This window comes from Cyphomyrmex costatus, unplaced genomic scaffold (genome assembly GCF_001594065.2).
Source record: "Cyphomyrmex costatus isolate MS0001 unplaced genomic scaffold, Ccosl1.0 scaffold40, whole genome shotgun sequence".
Lineage (NCBI taxonomy): Eukaryota > Metazoa > Arthropoda > Insecta > Hymenoptera > Formicidae > Cyphomyrmex > Cyphomyrmex costatus.
Genome location: NW_017278208.1, coordinates 369,077 through 380,882, shown reverse-complemented (window position 1 = coordinate 380,882; position 11,806 = coordinate 369,077). Strand labels below are relative to the sequence as shown.

The window sequence follows — 11,806 nt, the reverse complement described above, 5'->3', positions numbered from 1 at the left end:
ATGAATGTATGTGTCTGGCTTTCTCATCAGCAGCCAAACGGGGATTCTCATGCAACTAATTCAAAAGTTAGCGACACTAATGCCGACGCATTTACGGGCTATAGTCGCAGCACATTAAGTATACATTAGACACCCACGTGTCTGTCGCAATTATCCAATCAGTCTACTGAACGAATTAACTGCCTGTTAACGATATATATAAATTATATCATCAATAATTATAATATTAAATAATTCATGAAAAACACAAAGCCGTTTTATAAATTGCGAAGAATCACAAGGTACGATAATTTAAGGAAGCTTACATTTCGTTTAGTCAAAATTTTTGTCAATCCACGGGGCTAAATCTGATATAAATAACAAAAAACTTAAAATGTGTATACTTGAGATGATATAGTAATTGTTGTATGTTTTTTGAACTTTGAGAGTAAATATCATTCTAGAATCTAGAAGATTGAAAATTGAGTCACGCCTTTTCAAGATTGCGGCTTAAGTTTCACTGTTTAAAGAGTGAGATTTCTCTCCAAAGAATTTTAGAGAGATAATTAAACGTTCACATTACCTTTAAATTTATGATAGTCTGCTCGTATTTTAGAACCAGCAAATTATTTTCTAATACCAGCCAATTCTGTTTTGTTGTGTCTGTAATGATTAATGGGCGAAACGTCCCTGAACCTCTTTTTTGACTATTTACTGGAAGTCTATAAATTATAAACGCTAAATGACGGCGCTGCTAGTATACATATATTTTTGAAGACGCGTTGCATAACGAGACGCGCACTCGTCAAGTCGTCACGACGGTCTGCGAAAAAATTCCAGGCAAATAGCGATCAACAGTAAATGTCGGAGTAAAGTACAGAGGAGGGAAATGACGTACAAGTGGCTCTCGGTGTATTTTTGGCGGGCGTGTCTGGCCGAACCACAAACCCTTGACGTGTTTTCTGCTTTTCGGACGCAGTAGCAGCTAGTTATCCGTCGGTGGCGATGTTCGTTCGATTGCTAGATCCTGCGGGAGTTTAGTATCCCTTGCCGACAAGTATGGAGGACAATCCAACGCAAGGTAAAAGCAACATTTCATCGAAAGAAAAATTTATTAAAAATTGTATTTGAAATTTATAGACGTGCAATACAAAAAAATGAATCTTTTGAAAGTTTCTCAAAACGGTATTTTCATAAAAATCGCAGCATATTATCTTTTTTTTTTGCAAAAATAAAATCAGTTCTCTGGTGAAAAAATTTATCCAAATGTGTCGGAAATTCTCCGAAATGTAGTCAAAATGTATCCTGAATCTTTTCGAAAATTGTCGAAATGTATTACAATACAAATTATTCGAATAAAGTTACAGACAAAATGAGACTTCTCCCGTTAAATTTTAGTAATGCTATCTGAATTTGCCATTTATTATATATTTTTTAGATGAACTCTGACAAATTTTCCTACCAAACACAGACTAATTAAAAAAATACTGTGTATCATTAATTTTAATCAATGTATGGCAACAAACGTACATCATGTACGAGATATTATAGAATTAAAATTTGATAGCTACGACATTTATTTTTACTTTACTTATATATACTTATTTTGTTGAACAATTATAAACAAAATAAATAATTAGATAAATAAACAAAATTTTATAAACTATATATGGAAACATGCTGCAGAAATTCCGGCTTACGTTAGACATCGTGGATGGCAAGTGAGAACTCGAATCGTGGTGGTGATACTCATCTTCGTCGGGTCAATGATCATTTATTGGTTCGTTAGTTCGAGCATGGAAAATCGGCGGGATGGTAGACATAGGGGGTCGACCGGTGGGAAGTCTCGTAAAGTGGCCTATTTGGAGAGGTTGTCTGATCAAGTCTTACCATTAGAATACACGTAAGCACAGCGATCAACATATCTCCGATATTCTTTTCAATTATTGATTACTCAAACGTTAGAAGTAATGGAAAAGATGTTTTATTCGCTACAATCTTTGACTTCTTTCTCAAATTTTAAAAGATTTTTTTAAAGACTTATCTAATATTAAAGTTATTATAACAGAGGAAGGAAGTTATTTTAATGTTGTATACATGATATTTAGATAAAAGCGCGTTTTTTTTTTAATTTAAAGTTGAGATAATATATTATATAGATTTACTAATACAAATTAGCTATTTAATACAGATTTTCACTGTGTTAGTTATAATTGATGTTGACTTTTCTGTTAGCATTGCATATCTATCATTAGTGATTGACATTACAGATTTGAACTAAAATATAATATTTGCAGCGCACTTAATCTTACTTCCTTCACTTGGCAAACAACGACTAAAATTAATATTAGTAATAGAATACGAGATATTTGTATTTAAAGTAAATAAAATAATGCAAATAGACATTGATATTTATTACGCTTTTTTTTTTTAATGTTATGTTATAATTTTTTCTCTCTTCACTGCAGTTTGAAAATACTGCCCATATTAGAAGAAAATAATTTCACGATGATCGGTGATGCACAGATCCAGTTTTATTCCAAAGTACCGACTAAACATATACGACTTCACGCCCGTAAGCTCTTTATACAAGACATTAGCGTGAAGGAATATCGTTCGCCGAACGCATCAAAGTTAACGAGCACGTACGTTGTAATGGATGAGGAGGATTTTATCGACGTGTTTCTTCTACATGTATTGATAGCGGAAGAAATTTACATTTTACATATAAAATATACGATCCCGTTACATCAAAAACCAAAAGGATTTTTCAGGAGCGCGCACATTGACTATGATACAAACGAAACCAGGTATTGCGATTTGATACAAAAGTGTGATGTCTACTTTAATTTATTAATTAAATTCACACTAAATTATTTAAGCATTAAAGATCTAGTTTGACAGTTTAAGGTTTCCATTTCCTAGTTGCTGAATATTCACATTAAATTTTAAAAGATACTTTGTTTAGGGCCGCGATTGATCTATCTTCAGGTAAACTATGTATGTGATGATTTTTCTAATAAATAAATAAAAGAGTAAAAGAATAAGAAATTTAGAGAGTAAAAGAGTAACAGAATGAACACCAAAGTTCATTGAAAAGAACAATCTAGCTTTAATACTATTAATTTATTAGTTTCCAAAATTTTTATTTTATAATATTTTATATATTTAACGTATATATCTACATGTTTTGCGAAAGCAGACATTTCTTTCCAGATGGATAGCGGTATCAAACTTCTCCCCAGATTACGCTCGAACAGCTTACCCATGCTTCGACGAGCCGTGGATCAAGGCGCCATTTCGCATCTCGATTGGCAGAAAATCTAACATGCGATCGCATTCGAACTCAATGCGCAATTTCACCGAGGAAATGTAAAAGAGAACGATTCAGTTACAATTGTAACATACATACGCATCGTTTATTGTATCCCCTGATCGCCGCAAAGTTTTATTCGTGTAATCGCAACGTTTAATTAAAGAATAATCCGAATTTTTAATTCAGTCTCCCTTTTCTTCAGATATGGCATGCCAGGATATGTTTGGGACCATTACGAGAAAACTTTTCAGATGCCCACTTACGTGGTTGCTTTTATGGTCACCGATTTTTCAAGTTACAACGTTGCCGTCACCGATCGACCATCGCATACGATCTTTTTCAGGAAAGAGGTCGCGAACGATACAAGATACATAGGCGATCTGATATCAAAAGTTCTTCGTGTAATGCAGAATCTTACTGGATTTTATTACGAATTAAATAAACTAGATGTGATCGTAGTTCCTGAATTAGAATATGCCGCGATGGAAAACTGGGGTCTCTTAACGTTTCGGTAAACAAATTATTTTTCTGTAATATTCAACTTTATTTAAATTTTTTGTAAAAAGTTTTAAAGTGTAAAAATATCATACACATATATTCTCTTCAAGTATAATTTACATTTGCAGAATTTTCCTAAAGAAGAATTTGTGATTTTGATTGCTTTGGAATGTTAAATTTTTTTCGTACAAACTAATTAACAGAATTTTTTTTATTACAATTCAGATTAGAAGTTATAGTACTAATGAGTTATACTGATACTTTTAGAGAAGACATTATCCTTATAAAGAAAGATGACAGTATTACTGAGTCTAAAAAGATAATGGCTTATAGTATCGCGGCACACGAAGTCGCTCATCAATGGTTCGGTAATTTGGTAACGCCAAAATGGTGGGATGAAGTGTGGTTAAAAGAAGGATTCGCCTCATTTTTCGGATTCCTAGCATTAAACGCAGTAAAGTGGATGTCAATTTTCTAAATAGTGTGTTAATTAAAAATTACCTGAAAAAGTATTATATATATACATATGAATATATTTTATATATTATATATAATTATATATATCATTTTTATATACATATAATTATATGTATATAATTATGTATACAACTGAAACATTTTGTACATATGAAATATTTTTCCTGAGCAATTATAATATAATAAATTTAGTATTTAAATATTATAATATAATCACTTTATGTAATAATATTCAGACTTTTATTATTTTCGAGCAATCTTTTAAATAAAATAATTTTTTTCTTAAAACAATTGAATTTTAGACAATATTTTAATATTATAATGCAAATATTAATTTTTAAGTAAACGTTATGTTGAATTTTGTAAAGTTATAAAAAATTAAACAAAAAATCGATAATTGATATTTTGATTTTCAATTATTTTTTAATAATTAATTAATAGTATTTTTCTATTTCATTTTTTAATCATGTTTTAATAATTTTATGAGAATTAATGTTATTGTTACCTATACATAGTTATAGTGTTATAATGTTTAACCGATGGCAATGATTAACTCGCTTGATCTTCCAGCTCGAGCCTGCATTTTGGGACCTGCAGGTCCATTTCCTGATCGAGTGTCACGTTGTGTTTGACAGCGACGCTGACGAAGCGGCACACCCGTTACATATTGATCTGAAGAAAGTGAGCAGGCTCACCGGCGTCTTCGATTTGACATCATACGTCAAGGGTAATTGCGTGACGCGCATGATCTATCATTTTCTGGGCGAGCGAATCTTCCTCTCGTCTGTGCGTCACTACATGCACACATATCACTATCGCAACGCCGATCAGGAGGATCTCTGGAGCGCTTTTCAAATGGAGATCGATGGAGCGAACGGGCTACCGGCTTCCCCAGAGCTCCGCATGAAGGACGTAATGCGAACTTGGACATATCAGGCTGGTCTCCCTGTCCTGCACGTCCAACAGAATCGAGAAACCGGTGCGATCGAGCTTACGCAGGTGCGCCTCTCTTTATCGCAGATCGATCTCCAGGCGCATTTCTTCATCTTGTTTCGTCGACGACAAATTATTTATCGATGGAATGCATTTACGACGATATTAATAATCGTTATTCTCTTAACGTAACGAGAAAAAAGGAAGTTGTGTGGTTAAATTATACACGACGATTAAATTATACAGAATGCCTCAATTTCCTCTGATTAATCTGGAATCAATTTTTTTTTGTCAAAAATTTGATGGGTTCCATATTTAACCGTGACTTCTCAATTTTTCAAATTACTGAAACTTTATATTTAAAAAACGTATGTTAATTCAAATATTATTTTATACATCAAATTCGGCATACATATATATTACAAATTTTTTTATTGCCAATTTATTTTAAATATAAGTTGCTGACACATTAATCATTTTTATAATAATTTGTCTGCATATAATCAATATTTTCTTCCACCTTTACTTTACTATATATACTTTATATGTTATGCGTATTACATTGTAAAATTATAATACTTTATAAAAATTAATGAGAGAGAGAGAGAGAGAGAGAGAGAGGGAGAGAGGGAGAGAGAGAGAGGGAGAGAATATAACATTATATTCTCTAAATAGATATCTTTTACGAATAAAACTACAATTTATATAATCCTCATTATGATACTATAATAAAGCTATTACATTACAAAGATAAATTAAATAAAGAAGTAAAATATAATTATGAAATATCTATAATGGACATCGATAAAAATTGCTTGATTATGCGATGTTTGTGTTTCAGGATCGATTTTATCATTATGGCCTAAATAGTACGAACGAAGAGTTATGGCACGTCCCGTTGACGTGGACAACCGAAAATGAACAGCAATTTGGTAATACCCTGCCGAAGGCATGGATGGTCAAGAAACGCATGAAAATTAACGACACTGCTTTGAGCCGGGCGACTTCCAACAACCAGTGGATTCTGTTCAATATCAATCAAACGGGTAATATTACTGTCGAAACATACGCCGATCAATTAAGAAGATAACAAAGTAATATTTTTACCGTCAATAACTGGTGTCGATCAATTTGGAAATAAACTTGAGCCACTTCATAAATTCATAAAGAATGCGTTTCACATATAGGGTGTCCAAAAATCGCCACATAACTATACCGCAAATCGTGGATAATAAAAGTTTTGTAGTTATCAAGAATAGTGTCGTTTATCGTAACGTTAAGCGAGAAAGACTAATAATTTATAAATTATATCACATATTTTTTCGAAGACTGTTGCGTGTGTCTCTGAACTCTGACCTCTAAACTTATATATGAAACTATTATTAATAATTTATCTCTATTATCCTGTTATTTACAGCGTTATATCGTGTCAACTACGATGTAGAAAACTGGAAACTGTTGACAAAATCTTTCCAAATTCTACCGGAAATAACTAAAGTTCAAGTGCTAACCGATTTATCTGCGATGACTAATGCCGGATTGCTTGATAAAAAGATTATGTGGAACATTTTTGAGAAAATGGAAGCAGAAAGTGGAACAATATTATGGACATCCGCGTTGCGTTTATTAACTACCATTCAAAATCGTCTTTGGGACTCAAATTTGTTCAAGGTAATATTCGAAGTTATCAAGATGATATTTGAAGCTATACGTCTACGCACAATATTCAAGCAATAAAGTATAATTGTTTTAATTATCAACATCGACCATTTCTTCGCGATAGCATAAAGAGATGATCGTACACAAATAAAGCGGTGAAATGTTAACGGTATATTTGCTACATTCTAGTTGCGACTTTGTCAAGTTCACTCGTCTTTCTAAGTAGATTTGCACGAGATTGCAAAGGCGAGCACATTTCTTTTTATTATTAATTTATACGGTCGCGGCGTGATAAGATATGCGAGATATAATCGACGCCGCCTCGCGCGATCTAAATCGTCCGCTATGCAGTTCTGGCTTATGTCGTTATTACGCGCAGTTAAGGCTTAAGTATGGCATTATAAAGCGTATGATTATCCCTGGGACAGATATATAAGTGATCATCGGCCCATCGGCCGTCGTTACGATTCGACGTTCTCAATTAGGTCGGAGGACTCAATCATTATTTGCACCGAAATACGAGGCACGTAACATTTAATTAAGCACTCGCGCCGACCAATGTTGCCGTAACAGTTCCCTTTTCACAGAAGCCATTATTGTAAAAATATACGAGAGAAGAGGCCTCACCGTGAGTTGAGAGGCGGGCCCCATGGTTTCTTCAGGCACTCCACGTCCGTAAACCTAACGTGCCAAATTAAATAAATACGTTGCGGCATATCTCTGCGTTTTAATCCACCCGGTTTATTGCTCGTAAATTCTGGATAAATGGAATTACTTACTCTTATTTCTTGCGCGAATCAACCGCAGATCTCTATAATGTTACGATAAATATCGTTGCCGGTTACTTTACCTTCTTCTTCGCAACTTCTCAAGAACACTTTGATGTTTTTAAAGATGAAACAGAATCTTGAAACGGGAGAGTGAGATATTGGCTTGATACGGTATAGATAGTTTTTTTTTTTTAAGAAAACGAGATACAATGTAAAAAGAAAATTAAAAAAGAAAAACAGTTTTTAATTATACCATTTTAGTTTTACAATTTCTTTGAAAAATTGAATTATCAGAGCTTTTTTTTACATTATAAATATTTTTAATGTATATTAAAAAGAAACGTGTAGCCATAAATAATTTTACATTTAAAAATCTTGAACTTAATATAAACATTCTTTATTCTTTCTCTTTTTATCTAAACAAAAAACCAATTAAATTAAATTAATTTCTTTTAGTTTGTTATGTGCAAGTTTATAAATAAAGTGTACAGCAAGATCGCACCGACGGTGATTTATAAGGATCCCACGCTGTGGACAGAATTCGAAATTAACTTAATGAAATCGGCATGTTCTGTAGACTATCAAGCATGTTTAATGGCGGTCCTTGACTTTGATCGAAAAATGTTACAAAACGAATCATCGAACTCGTACGTATTCAGCAAAGTAAAAATTGCAAATATTTGTACATTTAGGCAAATACAAAATGTATTTACCTATTTTTGAGATTTGTTAATCATAAGAATATGAAACATATTAATATTAATTAAAAATTATAAAATTACATTTAATATTAATTGAGATATGAATAATTGCCTTTACTGTTTAAATTAATCATTGTACTAACACTGTTATGATAGCAGTAAAACTATCTGTTGAACTAGTTTACCGCAAGAATTTCGTAGCTGGGCGTATTGCACACTCATGAAAGTCACCACGGAGGAACAATGGCTGGCATTCCTGAAAAGATACAACGAATCAACGGTACATGATAAGAAAAGCCTCGCCTTTGCATTGGGATGTCATGCTAACGTGAGTCTGTTGCAAAGGTACTCGATACATTCTAAATCTCATGATAGAATAAAGTTACTTACATTGAAATTCTTAACAGACAAATGCGAGATAAAAAGTCTAAGTATTCATTTAAATATTATTTTGAATTATAATTATTTAAAATATGTTTGTGATAAGGCTCAATAAATTTAAAAATAATGAAAAAGAAAAAGGGCCATGAGCCAAAAAATTTTTGGCTCGTGGCTCTTTTTCTTTTTTATTATAATTATTTAAATGTATATTACAATTTTTTACTGCATATTATAATAATTACTTCCAGATATTTGTCCACAATATATTCACAAAAGAATGTAACGTCTGAATATGTAGAAATAGCTCTACGGTCCATTGCATCAAATCCATACGGATATCACGTTGCAATACAATTCATAACTCAACATTGGAATGAATTTAACACGAACACAATAGAAGGAAATAATGATTAGTAAGTTAAATAAAGTTTATAACTGGCAAGAAAATAACTCTTTTAACAATTTATAAATTGTTAAAAAAGTAATTATAAAAAAATTTAATAAATTATTTATTTACTTTTTTGTATTGTACGATCGTCTGATTATTATTATCTGACTACATTTTCATTGCTGTACTTCCAGTGGAAATATTACTTTGATTAGTGTATTATATGCCTTTTCGAAAAATATTCGTCAAAAAGAAGACATGGAATGGGTAAGAAAATTATACAAATATGAAACTTAACAAGGATCGGAAAGAGAACGATACCTTTCTCTGAAAACCTATATACGTATATGTATACACTTTATAGCTGTGAAGTGTCGAATCATTATATAATGATCGCGTTTCTTTTTTTCTCTGTAGCTACTACAACTGAAAGGCAAGAGCGAGAAGTATGACACCGTGGTCGCGAAGGTTATTAATGAAGTTGAGACCAATGTCGCGTGGTATAAAAACGAGAAAAACGAGGTAATTACCAAGCTTACTTCCTCAAAAAGTGAAATGGATTTTGCACTTGGAAAATGTTTAACTATAAAATTATTTTCGTATTAAAATTTGCACATTTTTGCATAATTGTACTTTTCTTGATTAATAATTATAACTTAATAGCATCCAACATATAATTTGTATTAATTTTATCTAATTAAAGAAAAAGAATAAGATACTATAAAATGTATCCATTCGTTTTGTAGCTTTTAATGTTGTCAGTTTAAAAAAAAATATATATATATTTGCAGTTTGTTAAGATTTAATTTTCCAATCTTTTATCTACAGACGTTGAAGATATTACAAGAAATTTCTGTGAAACATGCCGAAACAATAGATTGTAAAAAATAAAGTTGAATGATGAATAAATACTGTTAAAGATTTATTCAAATCAATGCAACAGTGCGATTATTCAACATAAACTAAACAATTACAAATAATTGTAGTACAATTAGTTTGTACAGATTTTGATGTCGTGACACTGCAATCAAAATTTAATATTTTACTACATTAGTTTCTATTTATTGATAAAAAATAATTTTACAAAAAATGTATATTTTTTATAGTGTGTCAGATAAAGAAAATTTCTAAAGAAATATATGCTGCTAATTTGCTCTCTTCCCTCTCCAGTGCAAAATAAAGTATTATATACATCGATTCTCTACTAAAATTTTTGTAATATTAGTCCAATTTAAAAAAAAAAATATTTTAAATTTAAAGTTGTGAAAAATAAAGTCATGAAAAACAGAAAATTATTCCAAATCATTACTACTTAAAAATTGGGAAAAGTCTCAAGATTATCAGAGCCTATATGTTCTAATTAATGGTTAAGAAAAACTTTCATTTTAACTTTCTCTATTCGAAAAATTATTTATTGAATATGGAGCTAAGATTAATGATAATTTTTTGATTGAAAAAGTCAGCATTTGAAGATATCGCATCATCATCGATACTAACAATAAGTTATATTAACGCGAACGCTGCGATGACATCAAAGTATTGTCAGCATCCCTCGAGGGGTACGAGGGAGCTGCAAGAAGTTCTTGCCGCGAAAGTAACGGTGGTACCTTGGTTTTAACCGGACAGTAACGAGCCGGGTTTTCATGTGGTCGGAGAATGTTGCTAAGTAAGGGATTGATTCACGGGCAGTTATAATACCGCCAAACCGAAGAGCCCTAATAGATTCAGGTCAATGCTACTACCGTTCTTCGAAGTCGTTTATTATGTAGGAAGAGCGGGCCCCGTTCTCATGCCACACAGGTCGCCAGTAACCTGTAGGTGCAGCGGACTTCGTGTCGAGAGGATTCGTTGCAACACCCGAAACCCAAAGTCAAGATAGAAGGACCCTCTAAGAGGACCTTTTCCTTTGCATGGTACCTTCTTTTATTCTGCATACGTTGCGATGCAGTTTGAAATAAAATAAACTTTAATTAGATTTCGCTCGTTTTTTGCAATGCAAAATATAAAGAAAAAACGGTCTAAATTGAGCGTATAATAAGATTTTTTTATAAAATGAATTTCTAGTTTACAATGTTGATACTACATAAAAATAAAAAGTATATTTAAAAAAATGTAAAATAATATAAACAAATATAAAAAAATATCGAACGTTTCGGAACTCACACGGATTCTTCTTCAGCGATTCTTATAGATGTTACAAAGTCATAGAGATGAAAGCATAATCTTATGGTCTAAGCGACATGGCGTGGTACAATTTGTTCGAAGAAATTGATTCTCCTGTTTTTATGTGAATATGAAAATTATGTGATAAAATGTATGAAAATAGGAGCATCTTTACGTATTCGTCTGATTCTGTTGCAAAATAAACTTTATTCATGTTTACACACACACATGCGCGCGCGTGTATGTGTGTGTATATCCTATACGTGTACTTAATGATATGTTATAATTAGGAAAGTACATATACTTAGAATCATTAAACTAACGATTAGACTAATGTGGCTAAATCACAGATACTGTTGTTTTTTTTAATAAAAAATAATAAATCTTGTTATTTTTTGTTATCGTAATAAATTTAATTTTTTATATATAATATAATTATTGATGACTTTATAATGACTGTTTAAAAATTACTTTACGAGTTGGAAATGCCAATAGTTATATATTAATAATTAAAATTATAGCAATTTGCTAAGGGAAGTTG

The 11,806-nt window shown here is 31.7% G+C and overlaps 1 protein-coding gene across 1 annotated transcript; it reads left to right on the top strand.

Moving 5' to 3' along the window:
• Positions 1–986: 986 nt before the first annotated feature.
• Positions 987–9,993, top strand: LOC108777054 (thyrotropin-releasing hormone-degrading ectoenzyme). The gene is made up of 15 exons (XM_018543846.1): positions 987–1,060; positions 1,666–1,882; positions 2,448–2,789; positions 3,196–3,351; positions 3,498–3,806; positions 4,061–4,247; positions 4,841–5,269; positions 6,045–6,249; positions 6,621–6,874; positions 8,089–8,279; positions 8,514–8,678; positions 8,963–9,127; positions 9,297–9,369; positions 9,520–9,624; positions 9,931–9,993. The coding sequence occupies exons 1-15, from the start codon at positions 1,039–1,041 to the stop codon at positions 9,991–9,993; spliced, it is 2,883 nt and encodes a 960-aa protein (XP_018399348.1). The 5' UTR covers positions 987–1,038.
• The last annotated feature ends 1,813 nt before the right edge of the window (positions 9,994–11,806 follow it).